Source organism: Haliotis cracherodii, unplaced genomic scaffold (genome assembly GCF_022045235.1).
Source record: "Haliotis cracherodii isolate W230 unplaced genomic scaffold, xgHalCrac1.p SCAF_3, whole genome shotgun sequence".
NCBI lineage: Eukaryota > Metazoa > Mollusca > Gastropoda > Lepetellida > Haliotidae > Haliotis > Haliotis cracherodii.
The window spans coordinates 37,543,242-37,566,533 of NW_027266286.1; the positions used below are offsets into that span (position 1 = coordinate 37,543,242).

General features: G+C 38.6%; 2 protein-coding genes across 5 annotated transcripts in view; both read left to right on the forward strand.

The window, feature by feature from the left end:
• LOC139474319 (ankyrin repeat, PH and SEC7 domain containing protein secG-like) overlaps positions 1-5,603 on the forward strand; it is a 129,267-nt gene extending 123,664 nt beyond the window's left edge. For all 4 annotated transcript variants that reach the window (XM_071257286.1, XM_071257288.1, XM_071257285.1 and 1 more), the window contains one exon: positions 65-5,603. In XM_071257286.1, coding sequence (XP_071113387.1) covers positions 65-1,119 — 1,055 coding nt within the window. In that variant the 3' untranslated portion in view covers positions 1,120-5,603. The remainder of the gene's footprint in view (positions 1-64) is intronic.
• On the forward strand, positions 4,001-14,004 carry LOC139475405 (uncharacterized protein in mobD 3'region-like). The gene is made up of 2 exons (XM_071258621.1): positions 4,001-4,108; positions 13,543-14,004. Exons 1-2 carry the CDS (start codon positions 4,001-4,003, stop codon positions 14,002-14,004), a joined length of 570 nt encoding a protein of 189 aa, XP_071114722.1.
• Positions 14,005-23,292: the final 9,288 nt, after the last annotated feature.

Below are 23,292 nucleotides of genomic sequence, written 5' to 3' on the forward strand. Positions count from 1 at the left end.
AGCATATTCAATGTAATGATGAAGTAATCCTATTATTTGACATTGTATTACTTGATTTTCATAGGTGTAGACGTTGAGTGTGAGGATGCGAGCGGTAACCAACCCTTACATCATAGCGTAGCTGCCAATCAAGTCGAAATGACCAAGTTTTTGCTGGAAGCCAATGCGAACCCAAATGTTATTGGATTATCTAGATGTTATCCTCTGCATATAGCATCCAAGGGCAACATGACAGAATGTATGGAGCACCTTGTTGAACACAAGGCAAAACTAGATGCAAGAGATTCTGCAGGACAAACTCCTTTGATTGTTGCCACACGTGAACGCTGCTTTTGCGCTGTGAAGTTTCTCCTTGCAAGAGGATGTAACATTGACTGTCAAGACAAGAGTGGACGTACTGCACTTCATTATGCCAGCCAAAATGGTACAGGGGTAGACATACTGTTGGCAGCTGGTGCAAATACCAACATGTGTGATGTTAACAACTGCACTCCTCTACTACTTGCATCAACAGAAGGCTTCTCCCATGTAGTAAAACTGCTTTGTCATGCCAACTGTAACCCTAATATCGCCAATCACTCAGTAAACAAAACGCCTCTGCACATCCTATCCTTCAAAGGACACTCAGACTGCATCAATGACCTCCTGTTAGCTGGTGCTGATGTAAACTTTCTGGATAGTGAGTTTCGCACACCTCTGTGGTACGCTGTATCCAATTGGCGTCTGGAAGTAGTGAAGATACTTCTGAAAGCCAACAGTCAGGTAGATACTTATCAGTGCCACAATGATATCCCAGAAGATGCCTGTCCAGTTCGACTTGCAATAACTAAAGGCAACTCTGCTGTCCTTAAAATGTTCATTGTCTCAGGCTTTGATGCATGCCATCTCCGAGAGAATATGCATTCAACGTCAGATTTGCCTGTTGATCTGGTCACTGAGCTTTGTATTTGGCTGCATAATGCACACCAAGCCATGACACTGAAACAGTTATGCAGGCGTTGGATCAGACACCATCAAGGAATACGACTATTTCATGACCTCAGTTTGATGCCCATACCACAAGGCCTTCGTGACTTTCTACTTTTGAAGGAACTAGATGACATACATCCAAAGCAATAGCTTTTGTCTACACACCTTTCCTAATGCAGTTGAACCTTGTGGTCAAACTTGTATGTGTCAAATTCCCAGTTGTGTTGAATTCATTTTGGAGTCCCAAGTATCCAAATTAAGCATAAAATTTCCCTGATGACTCAATCAGTTTAAGATAAAATATAATCTCTCATAAAAGCTGGGTTTTTTTTCTTCTGAAATTCTCTTTATTGTTGTTTAGAACCCCAGATAACTCCAACAGATTTCCAGGTTCCCACAAGTTACACATACGAGGTTCAACTGCATGTGAGTCATTCTCAGATTGGAGTAAAATTCATGGTTAATTTCAAAACTGTTTATTGGATATATACTGAGTCAAATTAAAAACTTCTCATTTTTTAAAGTAATCCCATATATGATATACAACGGACAAGTGTATCAGAGAAGGTAATTTTTAATCATTAATGTCCAAAGAAGGATTTTAATTAACGGTGGTAATCATAATTTGTTCCAAGCACCTACGGTATTCGGTAATAACAGCAACAGTTTAAATCATAAGTCCCAAGCACAAGAATCTGATGGCACACAAGTTCAGTAGCGTGTATGGCCACCATGTGCGTTGACAACTGCCACACAGCGCCTCTGCATGGACCTTGTGATGCTTGTGAACACATGATTGGGAAGACACACCATTGTTGCTGCAAAATGGTGCCAAGATCTTGCAAATTCTATGGTTGGTTCTGGATAGTGCGCAGACTTCTGCCAAGAGCATCCCAGACGTGTTCAATGGGATTGAGGTCGGGAGACCTTGACGGCCAGTTCAATGACGTTGACTACTGCATTCTGAAGGAAATTCCTTGTCAATATTGCTGTGTGGGGTCTGGCATTGTCATGTTGGAAGATCAAACCGGGTCCATGTGCTGCCATAAAAGGTAGAAGTTCTGGTGCCAGTACCTGGTCGCGGTAAGCAGCAGTGATGAGGTTGCCAAGGATGACAAGAAGCCTGGAACGTGCATTGCCACAGAAAGCACCCACACCATGACACTTCCGCCTCAAAATCTGTCAACTTCCTGTACACAACACTGGGCGTAACGTTCATGACAGCACCTCCACACCTTCGCCCTACCATCAGCAAATCGAAGATTAAATCAGGATTCATCACTGAAGACGACTTGATTCCAATTCCTCTGAGTCCATCATAAGTGTCGCTGTGCCCACAATTGACGTTGACGTCTGTGTAATTGAGTCAGAATCGGCCCGCAGTATGGCCGTCGTGCTTGAAGGTGAGCAGTTCTCAGACGGTTTCGAACAGTTTGCACACACAGTCTACCCCTAAACAGTTTATTTCTGGTTGATGTAGCCGTCAAAAATCGGTTACGGAGGTGACGTAAGACAATCTGACGATTCTCATGCGACGTCACACATGGTCGACCTTGCCGAGGGCGATCAGCGGTGGTACCCGTTTGCTGTAGACGCTTCTGTAAATCATAAACAGTCCGTCGACTACAACCCATCGTCCTTGCGACTTCAGCTATGGACGTTCACGTTGCACATTTGAAAGGCGTGGCATGACAAATGGCCGTAAAGTCTTTGTTTTCCTTTGTTTTTCTTATTCTGTTAATGACTGCTAAAAAGTATGGCTGAAAAAACGTGCGGTATTATGGCCACGTGACCAGTTGCACGTGAAAAACCACTTTTGCCACTATAGTGCTGTGCACATGATTTTGATCGATTCACCTGCACACGGGTGTTATCTGAAGACAATATGTGACCATTACTGTTTAAATACACAATAAGGGCCCACAATGATAACTGGTCAAAATGTTAAAATTTTAGGATTGTGAAGTTTTTAATTTGGTTCAGTATATTTGATTATTTCATAGAAAAAACTTAATTCTGACAGAAAATGTAAATGGGCAATTGAACTTTACTTATTTCCTGCATCTCACTGCTCAATGAGTTAAATAATTGTTTGTTCCCACTGGTTCCCTCTTTTTTCCATTCAGCTGCTATTTTTGTTGTGACAATTTGTATATCATATGATATTTCTGTCAGTGCACATGAAATTTCAAAATTTGTTTGAGACAGGAAGGAGGGAGGGGAAGAGTTTGAAAATTGGTGCCGTAAATTACTTATTTACAATTATAACCCTTGCTCCATGCTTTTCAACTAACTGCATAGTTTGTTAGAAACTTCTGACTTGACATGAATGAAACTTTGCATGCTTTTCTATGAGATACTTCTCAAGACTGTTTTTGAGAATCACATAAATTATTTTTTTCCAGAGTTACATCCCTTGCTACATGTTTTAAGATTTTAAGCATACACAGTTACGACCCTTGTTCCATGTTATTGTACCAAGTGCCTGCAATGGGAATCTGCAATTATGTACAATGGGAAGTTTTCTCAGAAACCACTGAAGTCAGCATATCTAAGTGATACTTAGTAATCATTTTCACTCTATCGAATATGTCCTGACATATTCAGGAAAACAAAAATAACTGCTTTAGTTCCTTTAAAACTGGGTAAAAGACTATATTTTAAAGATATTTTGATGAAACAAATCACATGTTGACTGAAAATAGTAACAGAGTGGACAGAAATTGCAATGGAGGGAATATGTCAGTAATGATTATGAAATTTTTATGTAAAACGTCAAATGAGAATGACAAAACTTATGATTGGTTATTATCTTCATTACCATGATTACCTGCTCATAAACTGTTGTGAATTATGAGTAAGTATATATGGTAGGTGATATTAGTGACAGATTGGATATAGATGTATACAGATGCACGATTGAAAATGAAAAGTTTGTCTGCAAGAGATCAATTTTTTTTCATATAAAATTCAACTCGGGTCAGCATTCAATGATATGTAAACAATGACCTTTTTCTTTTGTACATTGGCCATGGCTTTGAATGCTGCTGGGATGGAATGTACCGGTACCCCAGAGGAGATCCAGACATTCAACAGTAACACTGTCCTTAAAGCTGAGTACTTGGAAAAAGGCATAGAGGTTAGCAAACAAGGATAGGAGAGGGGAATCAGAACAATCAGTTTCCTCAGTCCTAGAGGTTGGCCACAGCAAATGAAAGTTTGAAACGAAACATAAGACTGCAAAAAGGAAAGGAGAAATGGCTGCCTCTGTTGTTCACTCCATGGAGTTGTTCACTCCCTGTCAGCACTGTCACAGCCTTTGATACCTTCCACCTTCAGGTGGTTAGAGGGTATGATAAATCGTTCTTCTAATATGTACTGTACTCACATGTTATCAGTGCCAATAGACCGATGCAGCCCCGACCGATAAGCCCGCCTACAAGGTGCCATCCTCGTTTTAGGCATTAGGGTGGACAATGAGTCATTTGTCCGATGTAATGGTGTATCAGTCAATGAGGAAGTCACCATGGCTGAAAGTTAGGAGCGTGCACTACTTCGAAGCACTCATGTCAGGCACAGCATAATATATTGTCAGTTTATAGCATGTCAATGATATATCATTCATCCGAGGGTGGGGTAACTAACTTTTGTTTTTACAATCATTAACAAGAATATAATGACAGTTAAAGAGAAGGTATCACATATTGTCTGATTATTCTACTGCACAATTTTCAAGTCCTTTGAAGTGAAGATTAGGATTACACATCATTAGGAATAATTCTAATAATGCTGCCTCTATTACATCAGAATTACTTCCTTCCACCTCCCCAATAATCTGTCTCTAGTGATGGAAGTTTGGAAAGAAGTGGGGATTTTCCCACCTTTACACATGGAAGAGATAGTCCTTGTTGCTATTAGGGATGCAACTAATATGCAGTTGACAGTAAATGTTGAAAATCTGAAAGTTTGGTTTTTGTTCGATTGCAGCCAAAGTTATAGGATTATGGCAGTGATGCAATAGAGGTAGTATTCTAAGAATTATTTACAATGATAACTGTTTTGATATTTCTGTACATTTTTTGTTATTAGAACAAAAGAGCAGTGAGATTGTCACATTATCTTTCTACACCATTAGTTTTATTTATTTACAATTACGTTAGACTGAGAGTATGAAGATGATTAATTTGACATAAACTCTCTATTGTTGGTAATGAAGAGAATACAAAAATCTCTAATTCACAGACATTTTCCCCTATAGCACGATATTTGTAGGCTAGTTGGTTTCTCCGAGTTCATTAACATGGCCTTTCCACACTTTACTGAGTATTACTGCAATTTTTGTCTTGACTTTCCTCCACAAAATGCAAAATGTCCATTATAACGAAGTTGACAAGATATATGTAACATCTCTAATTGTCTGGTTTAAGAAAATAATGTGTTTTTGCACCTTAAAGTCCACTATGTTTCTTATTCATTAAAAGGGAAATAAAGATAGTTCCTGATAACTTTTCATCAATCACAATTTGCCTCGTCAAAATATACTCTAATCCCATTATGACTCATAAATGAATCACCTATGCCTTACAAACACCACAGTGACTACTAGTTAGTGTTTTACAGATACAGCTTTTGAGTGTGCCATTTTGTGTATATTCAATCACCTTATGTCATGCATGTGATTTTTGGAAATAAATAAAATATAATACCTATTCATGTACATGTACTACAAAGCACAGTTTGTCCATATTTTCCAATTAAAACGATAGGTTTTTTTACGTGAATGACTTTGGAAAACAGCTTATCGCTTTCTGTTGCACATACGGGATTCACTTTCTAAATGGACGTTTTACCAGCGATGCACATGGATCATTCACGTGTTTTGCAAACACTGGGGCCAGCGTTGTCGATTATATTGTTGCTTCAACTGATTTATTTTATTCATTATCAGACTTTACTGTTCAGACACGTACTGAATCAGACCATTTCCCAGTTACTTGTAGTCTTAAGTGTAGACCTAATGTGATAAAACCTCCAGATCAAATAGAAAAAAGTGTTTCAATACCGAAATATATATGGCGCTCTCAGAATGTTGAACTTTTTTGTGTATCTTTGAAAGACAGATTACTTGAGATGCCAGTTGGAGATATATCTCAGTGTTCTACATCTTCTCAAAAAGCTGAACATTTGACATCTATAATTCAAGAGTGTGCTGAGGACAGTGGTATGGCTGTAAGCAACAGTCGTAACACTAACATTAGCAGGTGTGCTTCTTCGCCGTGGTTTGATGCAGAATGTGAAAATATGAAACGCTACAAATACAAACAGTTAGACATGTTTAGAATTAGTGGAGATAAAGATGCTTTAAAGAACTTTCATGTAGTCCGCAATAGATTCAGAGAAATATGCCGACAAAAAAGGATGTATTTGAAGAATCTGCTATTGTAAATATTCTTAACTCCTGTAATGATAAGAGAAATTCAAAAACATTTTGGTCCGAACTGAAATTTCACCTACGGAAGCCACCCGTAACAGCACCCAATATTGGTGTTTCTCAGTGGATTGATTACTTTAAAACTGTTTTGAATATTACTGATAATGTAACTGATGTAGATTTTGTTGCGTTCTGCAAAGCTGTTATTACAGAGCATCCAGTAAATAGCATGAATTGTCATGTGTGTAACGATGAGGGTGTTGACAGTTTGTTAAATCAAGATATAACGGCTGAGGAGGTTTCAGAAGCCATAGATTCCCTCAAATATGGTAAAGCAGCTGGTCCTGATGGTATTTTACCAGAGATGATAAAGTATGGCAGTGATGTTTTAATTCCACATCTTCTAGTTCTTTTTAACAACATTCTACGCAGTGGTAGTTTTCCAGATCAATGGTCTAAAAGTATTATCTTCCCTCTCCATAAGAAAGGTAATGTTCATGTTGTTAACAATTATAGAGGCATTTCCTTGATGGATATTTTTGGTAAGGTTTTTACCCGGGTTTTGAATAATAGATTAAAGCATTTTGTTAAGTTATATGATAAGCTCCCGGAATGTCAGGCTGGCTTCCGAAAAGGATATTCCACAGTGGATAACATGTTTATTCTTCAATCATTAGTGCAGAAATATTTGTCTAAGTCAAAAGGAAGATTTTACTGTATGTTCATAGACTCTCAGAAAGCTTTCGACTCTATTAACAGAGATCTTCTTTGGTTTGTTCTGCATTCAAAAGGAATTCACGGGAAACTATTTACTATCATACAGGACATTTATTCTAAAACTCTCGCTTGTGTTAAAATTTCAAAGAGTAGCATCTCAGATTATTTTAACAGTCTCAGTGGTGTACGACAAGGGTGCGTTTTACGTCCTCTTTTGTTTACGTTATTCATAAACCAGTTGGAAGAGGACATCCAGCAGTGTGGTGGTAGGGGGATATTTGTACACGAGGATTTACTGGAATTGGTTCTTCTCTTCTATGCGGATGACTTGTGTATTTTTGCGGATTCAGTTCTTGAACTACAGAAGAAGATTGATGTTTTACACAAATTTTGTAACAAATGGGGTCTAAAAGTTAACATGGATAAAACTGATATTTTAGTTTTTCGTAATGGTGGTAAGTTAAGGAACTACGAGAAATGGAAACTGGGGCGTATGCCTGTCAAGGTTTCTACATATTACAGTTATTTGGGTATTATATTTTCAAACAGGCTGTGTTGGTCGAAAACAGTTCAGACATTAGTTTTGAAAGCAAGTAAAGCTTTAATTCCTATAAAACAGCTTAGTTATAAACTTCGAAATATCGCTCCCAAAGTGTTGTTTAAAATGTTCGACTCTCAGATTAAACCTATTATTTTATATGGTTCAGAGATTTGGGGGGGTCATAAATGGTTGTTTCTTGAACGTTTCCAAGCAAAGTTTTGTAAATTTGTTTTGGGTGTCGGTTCCAAATCTACGAATGTTGCAGTGGTCGGAGAATGTGGTCGATATGGTATTTATATAACATCTTACACAAGATGTTTAAGATACTGGTTTAAGCTTCTTAATATGTCTCAAGAGAGATTTCCAAAACGGGTTTACGATATGTTAGTTAGGTTTGATGCCGTTGGTAGGAATACATGGGTTTCGGCTATTAAGAATATGTTATATTCTCATGGCTTCGGACATGTGTGGGAATTTCACGGTGCTGGTGATCCTGAATATTTTATAAGTGAGTTTATACTGAGGGTTAAGGACTGTCATGCACAAACATGGTATTCTGAATTGTCTGGATGCTCGAAATTAGAACTATATTCATTATTTAAGACATCAACCGTATCTATTAAATGTAGTATCAAAAGAAAAGCGACGTATGCTTACCCTTTTACGTATTGGAGAACTGGGAATTATGCATAATACAGGAAGGAGGGATGGCATCGATAAGACACTCCGGTTTTGTCCATTGTGCAAGTTAAGGGCAGTTGAAAATGAAATTCATTTCATTCTTCTTTGCCCTATCTATGAAGATATTCGTTCAAAATATTTCCTATATTTAGACTTCATTACTATTAATAATCGTAAAGACACACTGGTTAGAATGTTAAACTCTTCTGATGTAAACCGCCTTGAGAACTTAGCCAATTATGTTAAAAATGCTATCTGTCTTCGTTCTTCTTACCTGTAAATATTATTTTATGCAGCACTTGATGTGAAACTAATTTGTATATACATGTACGTGGGCCTGAGGCCTTATTACCAAATAAACTGATTGATTGATTGGAATGCTGCGAGCTGGCACTCCACAGACTGACGTTGCACAACACTTTAATGTCCATCCATCAACTGTCAGTCGTCTCAGAAGGCGCTACCAAGTCACAGGCAGGGTGGAGGATCGGCCACGCCCAGGCGTTCAACGGGTGACAACAGGATGTCAGGATCGCTATATTGTCATGCAACACCTCCGACGTCGATTTCAGACAGCTGTACAGACTGCTAACAACACTATCGGAAGCAGAGGAAGATCCATCAGCAGTCGAACTGTGCGTCGACGTCTTGCTGCAGCAGGGATACGTTCACGTCGACCGTACCAATGTCAGATCTTAACACATAATCACAGACTTCAACGACAGCGATGGGCTGCAGCAGGTGGTTTTCTGGGCAACGTCGGTTGGAGGAATGTTGTTTTCTCTGATGAGTCTCGCTTTAACGTCTCTTTCCCAGTTGGACGGCTCCGTGTGTACCGACGTCAAGGTGAACGTTATGTGCGACCTTGTGTTATTGAACGAGATCGCTTTGGAAGTGGAGGAGTAATGGTTTGGGGAGCAATACATGCTGTGTTTAAATCACAGCTTGTTATTGTGCAAGGTAACTTGACGGCACGACGTTACGTGGATACGTTCTACAGCCAGTTCTTCGGCTAGTGTTTCAGCATGACAATGCTAGGCCCCATACTGCCATCCTGACACGGAATTTTCTTCAGAGAAACAACGTAGAGGTCATGCAGTGGCCCTCAAGGTCACCAGACATGAACCCTATTGAGCACCTATGGGACGAACTTGGTAGGCGTGTAAAACTACAGCAGATTCCGCCCCGCAATGTTGACGCAATCCCGGCTCATTTCATCCGTCGTTTATGTGATTCCATGCCAAGGCGTTTGCAAGCTTGTGTTCGTGATCAAGGTGGACACACCAGATACTGAGGGTCTGTTCAATCTCTCTCCTGTAAATGGGGTTGGAACTGATATGGGACACTGCTTTATGCAGAATTTCTCTATCGTGATCAGTCTTTGCTAATATACTTAATACATGCTTTGAAATTTTCTTATGTAAATAAAATTCACGTTTGAAAATTGGATTACGTTTTCATTGCCTCTCAGTATATATGATTCCACATTTACTAATGACTTGAACTGTGAGTAGTAATTGCATTTCGGAAAAGTGCCAATGTTGAGTGAGGCAGTCGTAAAATCTTCGTTTAAAATCTGTCATGAAATGTTGAATATTACCAATGTCTTGGCTTAGCCAAACAAAACCCAATCCAAACTGGAATAAAATCATTCTAATATGTGATGCCCATGTAATTTACCATTATCATCAAGAGATTTGAGTATATAATAAGCTTGGATGGGTAGCCTGTGTTGTTCCATCTGAATTAATCTCCACCAGTACTTGCCTGCTCTTGACATGTAGTTATACTGTAGGGGGGATCCTGCCATAGTCTCCTAGAACCATGTTGTTATTGGTGAACTTATTTACTTTCAAAAAGGATTTGCAGAATCTATTATGGACACTCTCAATAATGTTACAGTAGCTCGTTCCCCAGATCCCTGATCCACAACATAGGATTGGTGAAATCATAGCATCAAAAATATTAAAAAGATCATGGTGATTAATGTATCCAAATTGTTTTTGATAATTATATATTGATAGAAGTGCTTTCCTTGCCTGGGCTGCTAGACATGCTTGGGCCTTGGTCCAAGATAACTTTGGTGAGAAAAAAAATCCTAAATATCTGTACATGTTGACAGCTTCTATCTGTTGACCATTCAAAAACCACTTTTCATAACTGCGAAGAGGACATCCATTCCGAAATACTATTATTTTAGTCTTATTCAGATTGACTTTCATGCCAGTATCATCACAGAATTTCTCCAGGGTCTTTATTTGCCTTTGAAGCTGTTAAGCTGTATCAGAAACGTCAAAAGACAATAAAACCTTCCATTTCTCTTTGATAAATATTTGTTGACCATAGCTTGTAGTGTAAATATCTGGTCAATAGTGGAATGAATTTTTCGGAAGCAAGCTTGAAATTCAGATATGATATTGTTGTTATCACACCAATGTTAAAGTCTGTTGTTAACTACTGTACATGTTGTAAGAACTTTACACAATGAATTTATCAAGGAAATGCCTCTGTAATTATTTGGGTCTGAGAAGCTGCCTCATTTGTGTAGGGGACAAATTACACACTTGCCCCAGCTACTAGGATATATACCACTGTCTTAAAGTTTATTGAATAGTTTTGTTAATAATTGTGAGATATAGTTCTTAGTTGCTTTAAAGAATTCGTTAACTATGTCATCTGGGCCAGGAGATTTGCTTGTTTTGAGCAATTTCAAACTTGCATTAATTTCCTCTTGTGTAAAAGGGTAATTTAATTCACATAAATAGTCACTGTCATTTGAATCTGTGTATTCCCATATTGTGTCACTGTAATCATAGCTACAGTCAGCATTACAGTTCAACAGGTAATTAAAATGTTCAAACCACTGATTTACTGTTATGTTGAAAGGATTCTTATGATTTACTCTGCAGGATTTTAACACTTTCCAAAAAGATTTTGAATCATGTCTGGATTCACTAAGAATTTCCCTCTGTTTATTGCAATAATCTTCCTTTTTCAAATAAAATGTTTCTTTAAATTTCTTTTTACATTCTATATATATAGCAATATCCTGTCCATATTTCCTATGGAGCCTTAGAGCTGTATACACTGAGTCAAATTAAAAACTTCACATTTTTAAAAGTAATCCCATCTATGATATAGAACGGACAAATGTATCAGAGAAGGTAATTTTTAATCATTAATGTCCAAAGGAGGATTTTAATTAACGGTGGTAACCATAATTTGTTCCAAGCACCTATGGTATTCGGTAGTAACATCAACAGTTTAAATCATAAGTCCCAAGCACGAGAATCTGATGGCACACAAGTTCAGTAGCGTGTATGGCCACCATGTGCGTTGACAACTGCCACACAACGCCTCCGCATGGACCTTGTGATGCTTGTGAACACATGATTAGGAAGATGACGCCATTGTTGCTGCAAAATGGTGCCAAGATCTTGCAAATTCTATGGTTGGTTCTGGAGAGTGCGCAGACTTCTGCCAAGAGCATCCCAGACGTGTTTAATGGGATTGAGGTCGGGAGACCTTGACGGCCTGTCCATGACGTTGACTCCCGCATTTTGGAGAAAATTCCTTGTCAAAATTGCTTTGTGGGGTCTGGCATTGTCGTGTTGGAAGATCAAACCGGGTCCATGTGCTGCCATAAAAGGCAGAAGTTCTGGTGCTCTTTGTGTTGGTGGTTCCAAATCCATCATTATATTGTTTACAAAAGCATCAAAATCATCGAAGTTCAACTAACATTGGTCTATGACCCTTCACTTTATTCAAAATCTACATTATCTCGGAAAGATTGTGTCTGATATACCGTATATGTCTCTTTTGTAATCTAAACAGTCAGACGAATGGGGGGGGGGGGGGTCATCAGAAATGGACATGACTGTCATCAAACCGCGCCAGAATTTGGTCATACTGAAGCGCACGTAAAATGGGCAAAATTTGATGAATGGTCACATTTAAAAAACGGTTGTTCGACCAAGTCATAGTTGATACCGATCAAATACCTTCAGCTAAATTATTATCTACTGTGTTTGCTATCATGTGATGGTAAATAGGGCTTTCTGTTTCATTGTGACAAATATTTATGAAAATTAGAAAATAAAATGCATTAAATAACACATTATATCACCTTGGTCTTGAAAAGAGTGATTGATTTGTAGTAACAGAAATTATGAGCCATTACAGATTAGTTTGAAAACAACGTTAGAGTTGTACCTCATCAAACAATATTGTAGTGGCCATTTTAGTGAGTCCCCCGTCTGAAACATATTGTGCTCATGTTGCAATGGAAACAGCGCATTATATATGTTACATACCTATTCCGTACGACCACAACCATACTTCTCGTCAAGGAAAGACATGTAACTACAAGGAAATATAGGTTGTGTGCCTTCAGTTGGGGTTTCTCTTATTTCTAAAGGCCTTTTGAAGACAAGCATGGGTTGCTGAAGATCAATTCTAACCCGGACCTTAACGGGCATTAAAGGGTATTTAGGTTCCAAAAGGAGAGTAAAGAAACTGAAAGTTGACTGAGAAGCGATCTATTTAATAGAACAACATGATCCCGTAAGAAGAAGACGTTTCGGTGTAGATTCTAACACCGTTATCAAGCAAGTGAACGGTGTTAGAACCTACACCGAAACGTCGCTTATAATTGTAATAAAGAAGTTGTTCATCCATATATCCTATCCTTACGTAGTACTCCAACTTCTAAATGCCTATCTAAGAAAGGTCAACAAATAAAAAAAGCCCATGTGCACACACCAACCATCACACCTCGTAAATTTAACAACGAACGAATTGAATTAATTAAAACTGCCATTCTCATCAAAACTCTCACTGCAAAAAACCCTCAAGCTTAAATAGTTTGAAACAATTTACCCAAATCTAGAAGTCCTGGCAATTAGTAGTAATTAGTAAATTACCAATATTAGTATTAGAAGGATTTGTTTGTAAATGACGACTTGACCCAGGAACGAGCTCGACTGGCCACAAGGTAGCAAGTAAAAGACTAAATTTTAGCTGGAACCTGGGCTCGCGACGGAGAAATCGTGAAGAAGCTCGATTGGTTTGTAGTTATGATTACTAGGCGATTACAGAATCTCTAAAAACTCAACATCCGTCTGAAATTCTCTCGGGGTCCCCGAAATACTATTGAATAACCAATGCTGACGAGTAACACAATGGAATAACCAATGCTTACGAGAAACTCTATGGGATAACCGATGCTGATGAGAAACACCATGGATTAACCAATGCTGAGGAGAAACACCATGGAATAACCAATGCTGACGAAGAACACTATGGAGTAACCAATGCTGACGAAAAACACTATGGAGTAACCAATGCTGACGAAAAACACTATGGAATAACCGATGCTGGCGAGAAACACTATGCATTAACCAATGCTGACGAGAAACACCATGGAATAACCAATGCTGACGAGGAACACTTTGGAATAACCAAAGCTGACGAGAAACACTATGGAATAACCAATGCTGACGAGAAACACTATGGAATAACCAATGCTGACGAGAAACACTATGGAATTACCAATGCTGATGAGAAACACTATGGAATTACCAATGCTGACGAGAAACACTATGGAACAACCAATGCTGACGAGGAACACTATGGAATAACCAATGCTGACGAGAAACACTATTGATAAACCAATGCTGACGAGAATAATATAATCTTATTTTCCAATTTACCATTGCATTCTATATGTTGTTAGTAGCTTTGAACATAATCAACATTATAAATTAGGCATTATTTTTTTATATAAAGTATAAAGTATTATATAATAACGTTTAGACAGTTCAGCAACATTATCGGCTCGTGGAAGCAAGTAAGTCGTATGCACCTATCTCAGTTTTATGTTTTATTGCATGTTTGCAATCACAGTGTATGGAAATGAACGTATCCCTCAAATAATTACTGTGTGTGTTTAATGTAAATGATTTAAATCATCCTTGATGTAATTAATGTTTACACTATGTACTTATTAAGCTAGGTAACTATACTGTACACGCAAAACCCGTGAGCGCACATAACACTTGTTTTATTCAGTTGCTCATGTGTTGTTAAATTTTCAGTATTATTAAGCTCTATTTATGCCTACATTGTACACATTCAATAACATGCCGTCCGGCATATGATCTTTGGTAATTTACGGGCAGGTTGAATATTTATATCAATATTTGTGTGTTCTTATTATTCGGGTTACGTTGTATGTTACTAGAATGTTAAAGTAATACCTATCATTACGTTCACAAACATCAAAGATCGTGTAAGATTATTTTAGTAATTGGTAATTCATGTAGTATATGTCTTACTAAAGAATTATCTTCCCCGACAACAAATTCTAGGTATTATAATGGGCCTAGACCGAACATTAACCTTAAGGTTAATATAGGTCATAAGGTTTATTATATAAATATCCCATGATGATAATACGACTTATTGATCAAGTGTGATTTTGACATTCTTCAGGATCAATATGGATGCTAAACAGTTAAAACTATGATAAATAATCCGATGTTGTTTTATACCATGTGACTGAAATGTAAATAATGGAATATTTTTGTAAAACCCACAATGACATTTTTGTAAATGATTTAACATGTGTAAGTGATTTACAAACATCTCATTGCGGGTTTTAAAATAATTTGTATCATTTAATGTAACCTGTTCATTTATATATTTGTACATGAATATAGGTCACGCGTGGCATGTTTTTCTTGTGCTTTTTACGTTCAGTTGATGTTGATGTGATGTTCCCGTGTAAGAGCTAATTCAAGGAATACCCAGAGACTGATTTAATCAGATACTAGTTGTGATATACGATGTGCCATCGGGCAAATGGTGATGTTAATCCAGCCTGGGAATGTTAGTATATATTGCTGTTTTTGATTTTCGTAATTACCCTTTTCACGTATCAATTTGGAAATTGTCTGTAGGATTGCATTTTGCCACATAGGAACACTTTAACTGATTTCTTCCGATATGTAAGATAATTTGTTTCAGGAAAAACAAGTAGCAAGTGAATTCTCTCCCATATCTGGCAGGTCATGCATAAAGTATGTGTACTCTGACCCCACTTCATGAAACTCACATCCAAGGTCGAAAATCCCATCAGGTTAGCATTCACTGTTACAATATAAGTTGTTGTAGCATGATCTCTCGGGGTACATAGGATTTTATGCGTCCCACGTTAGGTTTTATTCCACTCGCCTCCGGCGTACCATGTACCCCGAGTGATCCTGCTGCAACGAAATTGATAATAACAGAAGAGAATGTTTGGATATTTGGCCAGATGTGGAAGGCGGAGACGGAGAAAAGGGAGATAACTCCCAGCAACTGCATTGAAAAAGACCAATGTGCTCTCTACTCTACAGCTCACGAGCTATATGCACTTATGTCCTGCCACGGAAGCACGAGGGCTGGAATGGGTTTCCACTGTACAAGCAGGCAACCGAGCATACGAGCGAAACCTCATCCAGCACACATCCAAACCATGCCTCCGAGCACCAACGGTGCTACGCCATCCACACCTTATCCAAATCAAACTGAGAATCAAACAAGGAAATAAAATTAGAATGAATTAAATCAAATAAACAAAATTATATGGGGAAAGATATTTATGTTATTAAATTGGTAATGATGTATTGTGAACCTCTCCCCCGCTCTTACCGTTGCTTGGGGGCACTGGTGCAGAATTGCGTCCCTTGGGCACGCCGGAAATCTATGATTCTTGTATCGAATCCCAGTTCGTCTAAGCACGACATAATTTCGGGCTTTCCTCCCACATTAAGCTGACACGCCGCGATATAAATGGAATACTGTTAACAGCGGCGTCGAACCCAACTCACTCACTCACTAAGCAAATAATGCAGTAAAGTGTCAATATCACATTATAACCAGCCATTATGTCAGAAAATAAAGTTGATGATATGTAACAGTATTTGAAAAGCCTAAACGAAAAAACTTGATAATGCCCTTCCAATTTATCAATTAATATCTTTTCATGCCAAAAATCTGGTAATTTGAAAAATTGTAAAATAAATTGGGTGCAATCATCGGAAATACTGTGCTGTATCATCGAAAATATATCATTTGTGTACGCGATCACAGACTGTTGGACAATTTGTGTCAAAACATCTGTATTCTTCAAAATAAATGGGGGAGTCATTTGAGCCTGGGGAGTTATCTGAGCCTACGACGGGGGTCTCGTTTGGGCCAAAGGGGAGTCATCTGAGCCTCCTACACCGGCATGCATCTCTCCCAACTCCACCCACTCACCACACAGGACCAACGGCAAACAGCAGGTCTGACAGGTGGCTGGACAGATAGTTAGATAGATAAACACTTAACTGATTTCCATCAAAATGAACAAATAAATATGGAGAGCGTGAAGTCCGTGAGGATAAGTAACTGACCATAACTGCAAATGGACACAGACGGGAAGTAGGCGCCGCGTTTATGAAAGTTGAGGTGCCTCTCCCTGCTTGGTCTGTTTTGGAGTACCTGAGGTATACCTGAAGTCGGCTTGTTTGAAAGTGTTTTTTCGTTGATTTAAAGGTCTCTACCGGAGGTATCTGCAATTGAACGCGCCACCAATTCGCTTGCAGGGAAGAAACCAAAGTATGCTAAAGTAAAGGTTGCTTTCAAAAGCGTAAGCTCATATGTTGAACTACAAACCACGTGAATTACCTGAAGTAATTTACTTCACAATTGCGCAGTAATAGGGCGACGACAATCCTGCTTATTGTTTGATTTACGCGTACATGACAGAGCTTTCCTCACTAGGAAATGTTGTGTAGGACCAGGCATATCCTGCAGTTTTTGCCACGTTGCGTTCTTACCTGGAGTTGCATTGTTTCCCCTGCTGCCGTTTTGCTTGGCCGTCTGCTGACTGTCTAGGACGAAAGGAACTGTAGGTACGGGCACCATGTCCTGTAGCATGGCACCTAGAACACTAGTGAGGGAATACACAAGCCGGCCGAATGCACCTATCCCAACATACGAAGCTGTCCTAGTCGTTGTTAGATTTGTTGGGGAAGGCCTGACGGGGATTTACCTTGTAGCATAAAATGCAGTCAAATGTTCCCGTCCGTAACTCCCTAAGACCAGATCGGGCCACGAGCCATTACGTTGCGCAAATGGTAGCAATACAACGCCCAGGAGTCGGGATGGTGTGTTACGTATATTCCCATGAAGATGTGAAAAGCCGTCGACCATGCACTTATGCAGTAGTTTAGACAATGATGATTCTACCGCAACCCCACTGGAGCCAGATTTATATACCTATACTGCTACTACAGAGGGATTTTTTTTATATGCAAATGATGATGTGATTCAACAATCGTCATGAGACTCAAGGAGGCGTTTTTTGTCTTGTTGAACACCCACCGATTTCGACACCCCCACATGCAACGATAGTTTTTCCCCACACTAGAACCATATATTTTGCAATAAGATAGACTGTGTGTCCAAAGCATACAACTGTATTTCCATTTGAACATTTGTGCCCAACCATAGAATAGAACATAAAATGGAAGAAGCGTAATATACAACTATGGAGAGCATTAGAAAATGCATTAGAATATAGAAATGTAGAATATAGAAATATATATATATAGAAATGTCTATATTCCAACATATACTTGTGGAGAACGCATACAAAGACAAATTGCGATCAGATATATCCAAGGTAGACTATTTGGAAGGAAATCTGGGTAGAACACATTTAGAACCTTTGGAGGGCCTACCAACATTTGTAGACGATATGTATGTATCTACAAGAAAACGATATGGTATTTCTACGAGGATCTGTGTCTTGTACAACTAGAGAAAATGGACCTGCAAAACGTATACTACAAGAAATACAAATAGCAACGCAGAAAGTATACGGATGTTGTGTACATACTTCTATTGCAAATACAAATTCCTATATAGGACGCCCTGGGGGCAAAATACGAGGCACAATACAACGAATACAAAAAGAAACAGAATACAAAGCAAAGAAAAAATGGAAGCTAAGATTTTCCAACGAAGAACCCAAAGGCATATTTCTGTGCAAAATAGATGTCTCTGAGTTGTCTCTAGAGGAAACGCAAAAAGGATCGGATATACTATATGCACAACTGTATTCCTTTGGATACGAGATTTATTCCATAGACTGTACTCGAGACTTTTCTGGTGTACTAGATAGAAAAAAACTAGTGGAATACCTACAAAGCGAGAGAGGTACAAGGTACACAAACGAACAATTCTAGACAATACAGCGTCTGTAGGAGAACATGTATGCTAAGGTATACAACAAAGTTGTTTCCAATTTCGAAGCAGGGGACGTCCGGAATCCAATAGGAGCAGACCTTTGCGAATATGTAGATTGTCCCAATACACACCAACAAAAAAAACATTTTTGCATCCAGATGTACAGAAAAGAGGTTGTTCCTGAATAGAAGTCTCTGTGTATACACCAGACGAAGACATAGGGCCGTGGGTTGTAGACGAAATTCTAGAGTTGGTATCCCCAAAAGAAGAACCACTATTTCTTGTACAACCACCAGAAAACTAATGGAGAAACTTGGCAAAGAAATTAGATAGATGTTGTATAGTCGCCTCTAGACCTCTTGGGAAGATATTTGCAGCATGGTATGCACATACAAAAACTTGGAGAATAGCAGGGATACATATACATCCGAAAAAAGAGACAATAGTAGATCCAAAGAAATGGGAAAGAGCAGTAGAATTTGCAATTGGAGACTTTGGGTTTCGCGCTTATCCAATATTTCGCATAGACATTCTATCTTCTACAAACGAAGGTGTAGATTTTGGACCACTTTGATGCTATACAAAAGCAAAGGATTCCAAAACTATTCTTGCACCATCCAAACAACCAACAAAAATATCCAAGACAGATACAAACCCTTCCATGCTTCTCCCATGCACAGAACATATAGAATGGATATTCTGAAAAAACAAATCCCAGGGAATAGGAAAAGAAGTTTCCCAATTCCAAGCAATTGAAACGGAAACAAAAAGACAAATATCCACACTTTCCAAATCCAATAGAGAACAAAGATTGCAAGGCATAGAAGACTGGTTGAACAGCAATCTATGGAAAGAAAATCTTGCAAAAATACATGAACAAAAAATACAAAAAGAAAAGGAGGAAAAGAAAAAGAGAGAACAAGATGTAGAAGAAATACAAAAAACATACAAGAATATAGAAGAATATAGAATTGTATCTACAGATACCAAAAATATTGTAGAACAACATTTGCGAAACTGGTGTAGAAAGGTGTCCACATTTTCTGGAAAAACTATTTCTATACTTGGATGGAAAGGAGAACTTGTTGTATTTCGGCATATGGATTATGAAAAAAATGTAGACAATTCCAGAGAACTTGTATATTGTTTTCCAACTATTTGGCAAACAAAAAGACTGCAAAAGTTGCACAACACACAAAACCAGACAGATATGGAAAGTCTATGTCTTGGATCCCAAAAGTAGAAGGAGATGAATTGTCTTTGCACGTAGAAGAAACAAAACGTTCTATAACAACGAGAACAAAAAAATAGAATACAATCCACCAGTTGTAGAAAAAACACCAAACCAAGAACTACTAGCTGCAAATACAAGGATAGACACATTCGAAGAAGGAGTGGAAGATTCTTCCATGCAATATATAGAAAAGGCCCGAGCATGGGAATAATGCACAAAAGTATTGGATATGGAAGGAGAATATACATGTCGAAAATTTGCCAAAAGTATATTTCGAGGATTGGATAGGACTATTCTGTTTCTACAAACAGCAGATGGATCGGAAATTCCAGTATATGGGACATTTTTGCAAGAAGAAGTTGCTAAATTGGATCCCTTGGATACATATGCAGCACCAATACTATGCAAAATAGGAACACAAAAGAGAACAATACATAGGAGAAAAGATAGATTGGTATATATACTGACACGCAAAAGAAAAGTCGAGTATGCAGTATACATGTTATTTATTTTCAACAGTAAAGACAAGAAATACTAATAGGGCAAGATTAACTGAAGAAAGTTTAATGGATTAAAAGGCAGATGACATAATTGCTTTTTTCAAATGTTTAGGGCTGACACCGTTTCGGGTCAATACTCAAAATGTCAGTCAATACCTGGTGTGACCACCATTAGCATTGATCACTGCCACACATCTCCTGTACGTTGAGTGGATCAGACGATTTGTGAAGGCCCTAGGGATCCTCCTGCACACATCCAGAGCAGCTATGCGTAGTTCATCGGCAGTTGTAGAGACTGGGCGCACATTGTGCAAACGCCTTTGAACCTCATCCCATAAGTGTTCGATGGGGTTCAGATCAGGCCTGAGGGCTGGCCACGGTAAAACACGGATGTTGTGTTGTTGCAGAAAGGCCATGGTAGCTCTGGCAACATGGGGACGAGCGTTGTCATGCTGGAAAATGTGTTGTTGAAGTTGTGCAAAAAATGGAACAACGTGGGGTCTGATCACTTGGTCAATATACTGCTGAACAGTGACGCTGTGTCCCCGACCTTGACCAACATTCAGAAATCACATGGGTCCAAGTCTCTCATTAAGTCCAATCCCTGCCCATATCATGAAACTAGGTCCACCCCATGGATCGCTTTCCACAACATTTCTGTCAGCGAAACGATCACCCAGACGCCGCCAAATTCTGACTCTTCCGTCTGCATGGGAGACACAAAAGCGACTTTCATCAGAGAAGATGACACGCCTCCACTCACAATGACGCCAATTGTAATGACCCTGTGCCCACTGAAGTCGTGCTTGTCGATGCAGTGGTTGGAGAACAGGATGACGTGCTGGTCGGCGACTTCTGAGGTTGGAACGGAGACATTGGATCACAGTGTCCTGGCTAATTTGTCGATTATGTGTTCCTATGGTCTGTCGAGGACTTTCACTTGCAGTTAGGAATGGATGTCGTTGGTGTTGACAGGTAATCTGCCGATCTTGTGACCCTGTGGTGACCCTAGGACGACCGGTCATCTGTGGTCTGTGTAGCATTGTATCGATGCAGGAGACGGTAAATTGTGGTTATGTTAACGTTGAAATGACGGGCAACATCTTGGACAGACTCTCCAGCTTCCAAACGTCCGATAGTCTGGTTTCTCTGAATTTGAGTTAGGCGTGGCATTGTTGACAAAGGAGTGGTAGGTCCATGAATCGGCCACAGTTTTATACCCACTACAGTTACTTATTTGCTTAAAACCACTTGCGTTTCTTTTGCGTGTGAGTATATATCTGTAAAACACTAGTACGCAAACATACATAAGGCAAAACAAGTCTAGATTGTCCTATTTTATTTGTAGCAATGTACAACTTTCCTCCATATTTTGTTCTACCCCAAACATTCTCTTCCTCTCCTTCTCTAAGGTATCCATCTATTTCCCATTCTCCTTCTCTGCAAGGATGCTTTTTGTTTGTCTCTATGTATTCTTTTGCAGTATATAAATGTTTGGCATTTCCAAAATCATATTTTTTCCAATCTTCTACACGAAATCTTCTTGGCATCCATTTTCTTGGACATATTCCATCGTTGTATGTGTATTCTATACTATATTTTTTTCCAATAAAGAATATTTTTCTATAGCATTCGAAAAGTATCTGGTTTTCTAGAGAATAGTGCTGTTGTAGGAGGGTCCTGTGGCGGAACCACAGGAGTTTCCTTTTTTCGCCTGTAGTAGTTTCCATAGTATAGCAATTGGAAGAAGAATGTATCCCGCTATATTTGTGTATGTGGCAAACCATTGCATATTTTTTTCTACAGATTCTTCTATATCCTCCACATCCTTTTCCAAGGACTCTACTTCTTCGTCTACATCCTCCACATCTTTTTCCAAGGACTCCAATTCTTCTTTCTTGTTTGCAATAGTGTTTCATATATCCAACAATACTCTATATATATCTTTCAATACATCATCGCGAGACACACGTTCTATAGGGTTGTCTCGTTCCACAGTTTCGACCCGTGTCCCACTTTCTATAAGGTTCTCTGTTTTTTCTATGTTCTTGCGTGCATTCGACTTTTTCCATATTCTATACAACCTCCTTATTCCAATACCATATCTCTTTTTCGCAACCTTCGCAGAGATGTTTCCACGCAGGGCACGAATTTCTTCCAATAGATTTTTTTTTATACATATTCTACAATATTTGTCTCCAATAGGAAATTTCCCAGGAATCCTGTACATGAGAATCCCATACGAGGAAATCTCCCAAGAATCCTATACCCAGGAAAAAGCAAGCAAATTGTTGTGTTTGCTATAGGATTTGCTATTTTTGCTATAGGGTTTGCTATATTTGCTACTAGCTTGGGATCCAATTTTGCAACTTCTTCTTGCAAAAATGTCCCATAAACTGGAATTTCCGATCCATCTGCTGTTTGTAGAAACAGAAAAGTCCTATCCAATCCTCGAAATATACTTTTGGCAAATTTTCGACATGTATATTCTCCTTCCATATCCAATACTTTTGTGTATTATTCCCATGCTCGGGCCTTTTCTATATATTGCATGGCAGAATTTTCCACTCCTTCTTCTTCGAATTTGTCTGTCCTTGTATTTGCAGCTAGTAGTTCTTGGTTTGGTGTTTATTCTACAGCTAGTGGATTGTATTCTATTTTTTTGTTCTCATTCTTGTAGAACGTTTTTGTTTCTTCTACGTGCAAAGACAATTCGTCTCCTTCTACTTTTGGGATCCAAGACATAGACTTTCCATATCTGTCTGGTTTTGTGTGTTGTGCCGAACTACAAGTTCTCCTTTCCATCCAAGTATAGAAATAGTTTTTCCAGAAAATGTGGACACCTTTCTACACCAGTTTCGCAAATGTTGTTCTACAATATTTTTGGTATCTGTAGATACAATTCTATATTCTTCTATATTCTTGTATGTTTTTTGTATTT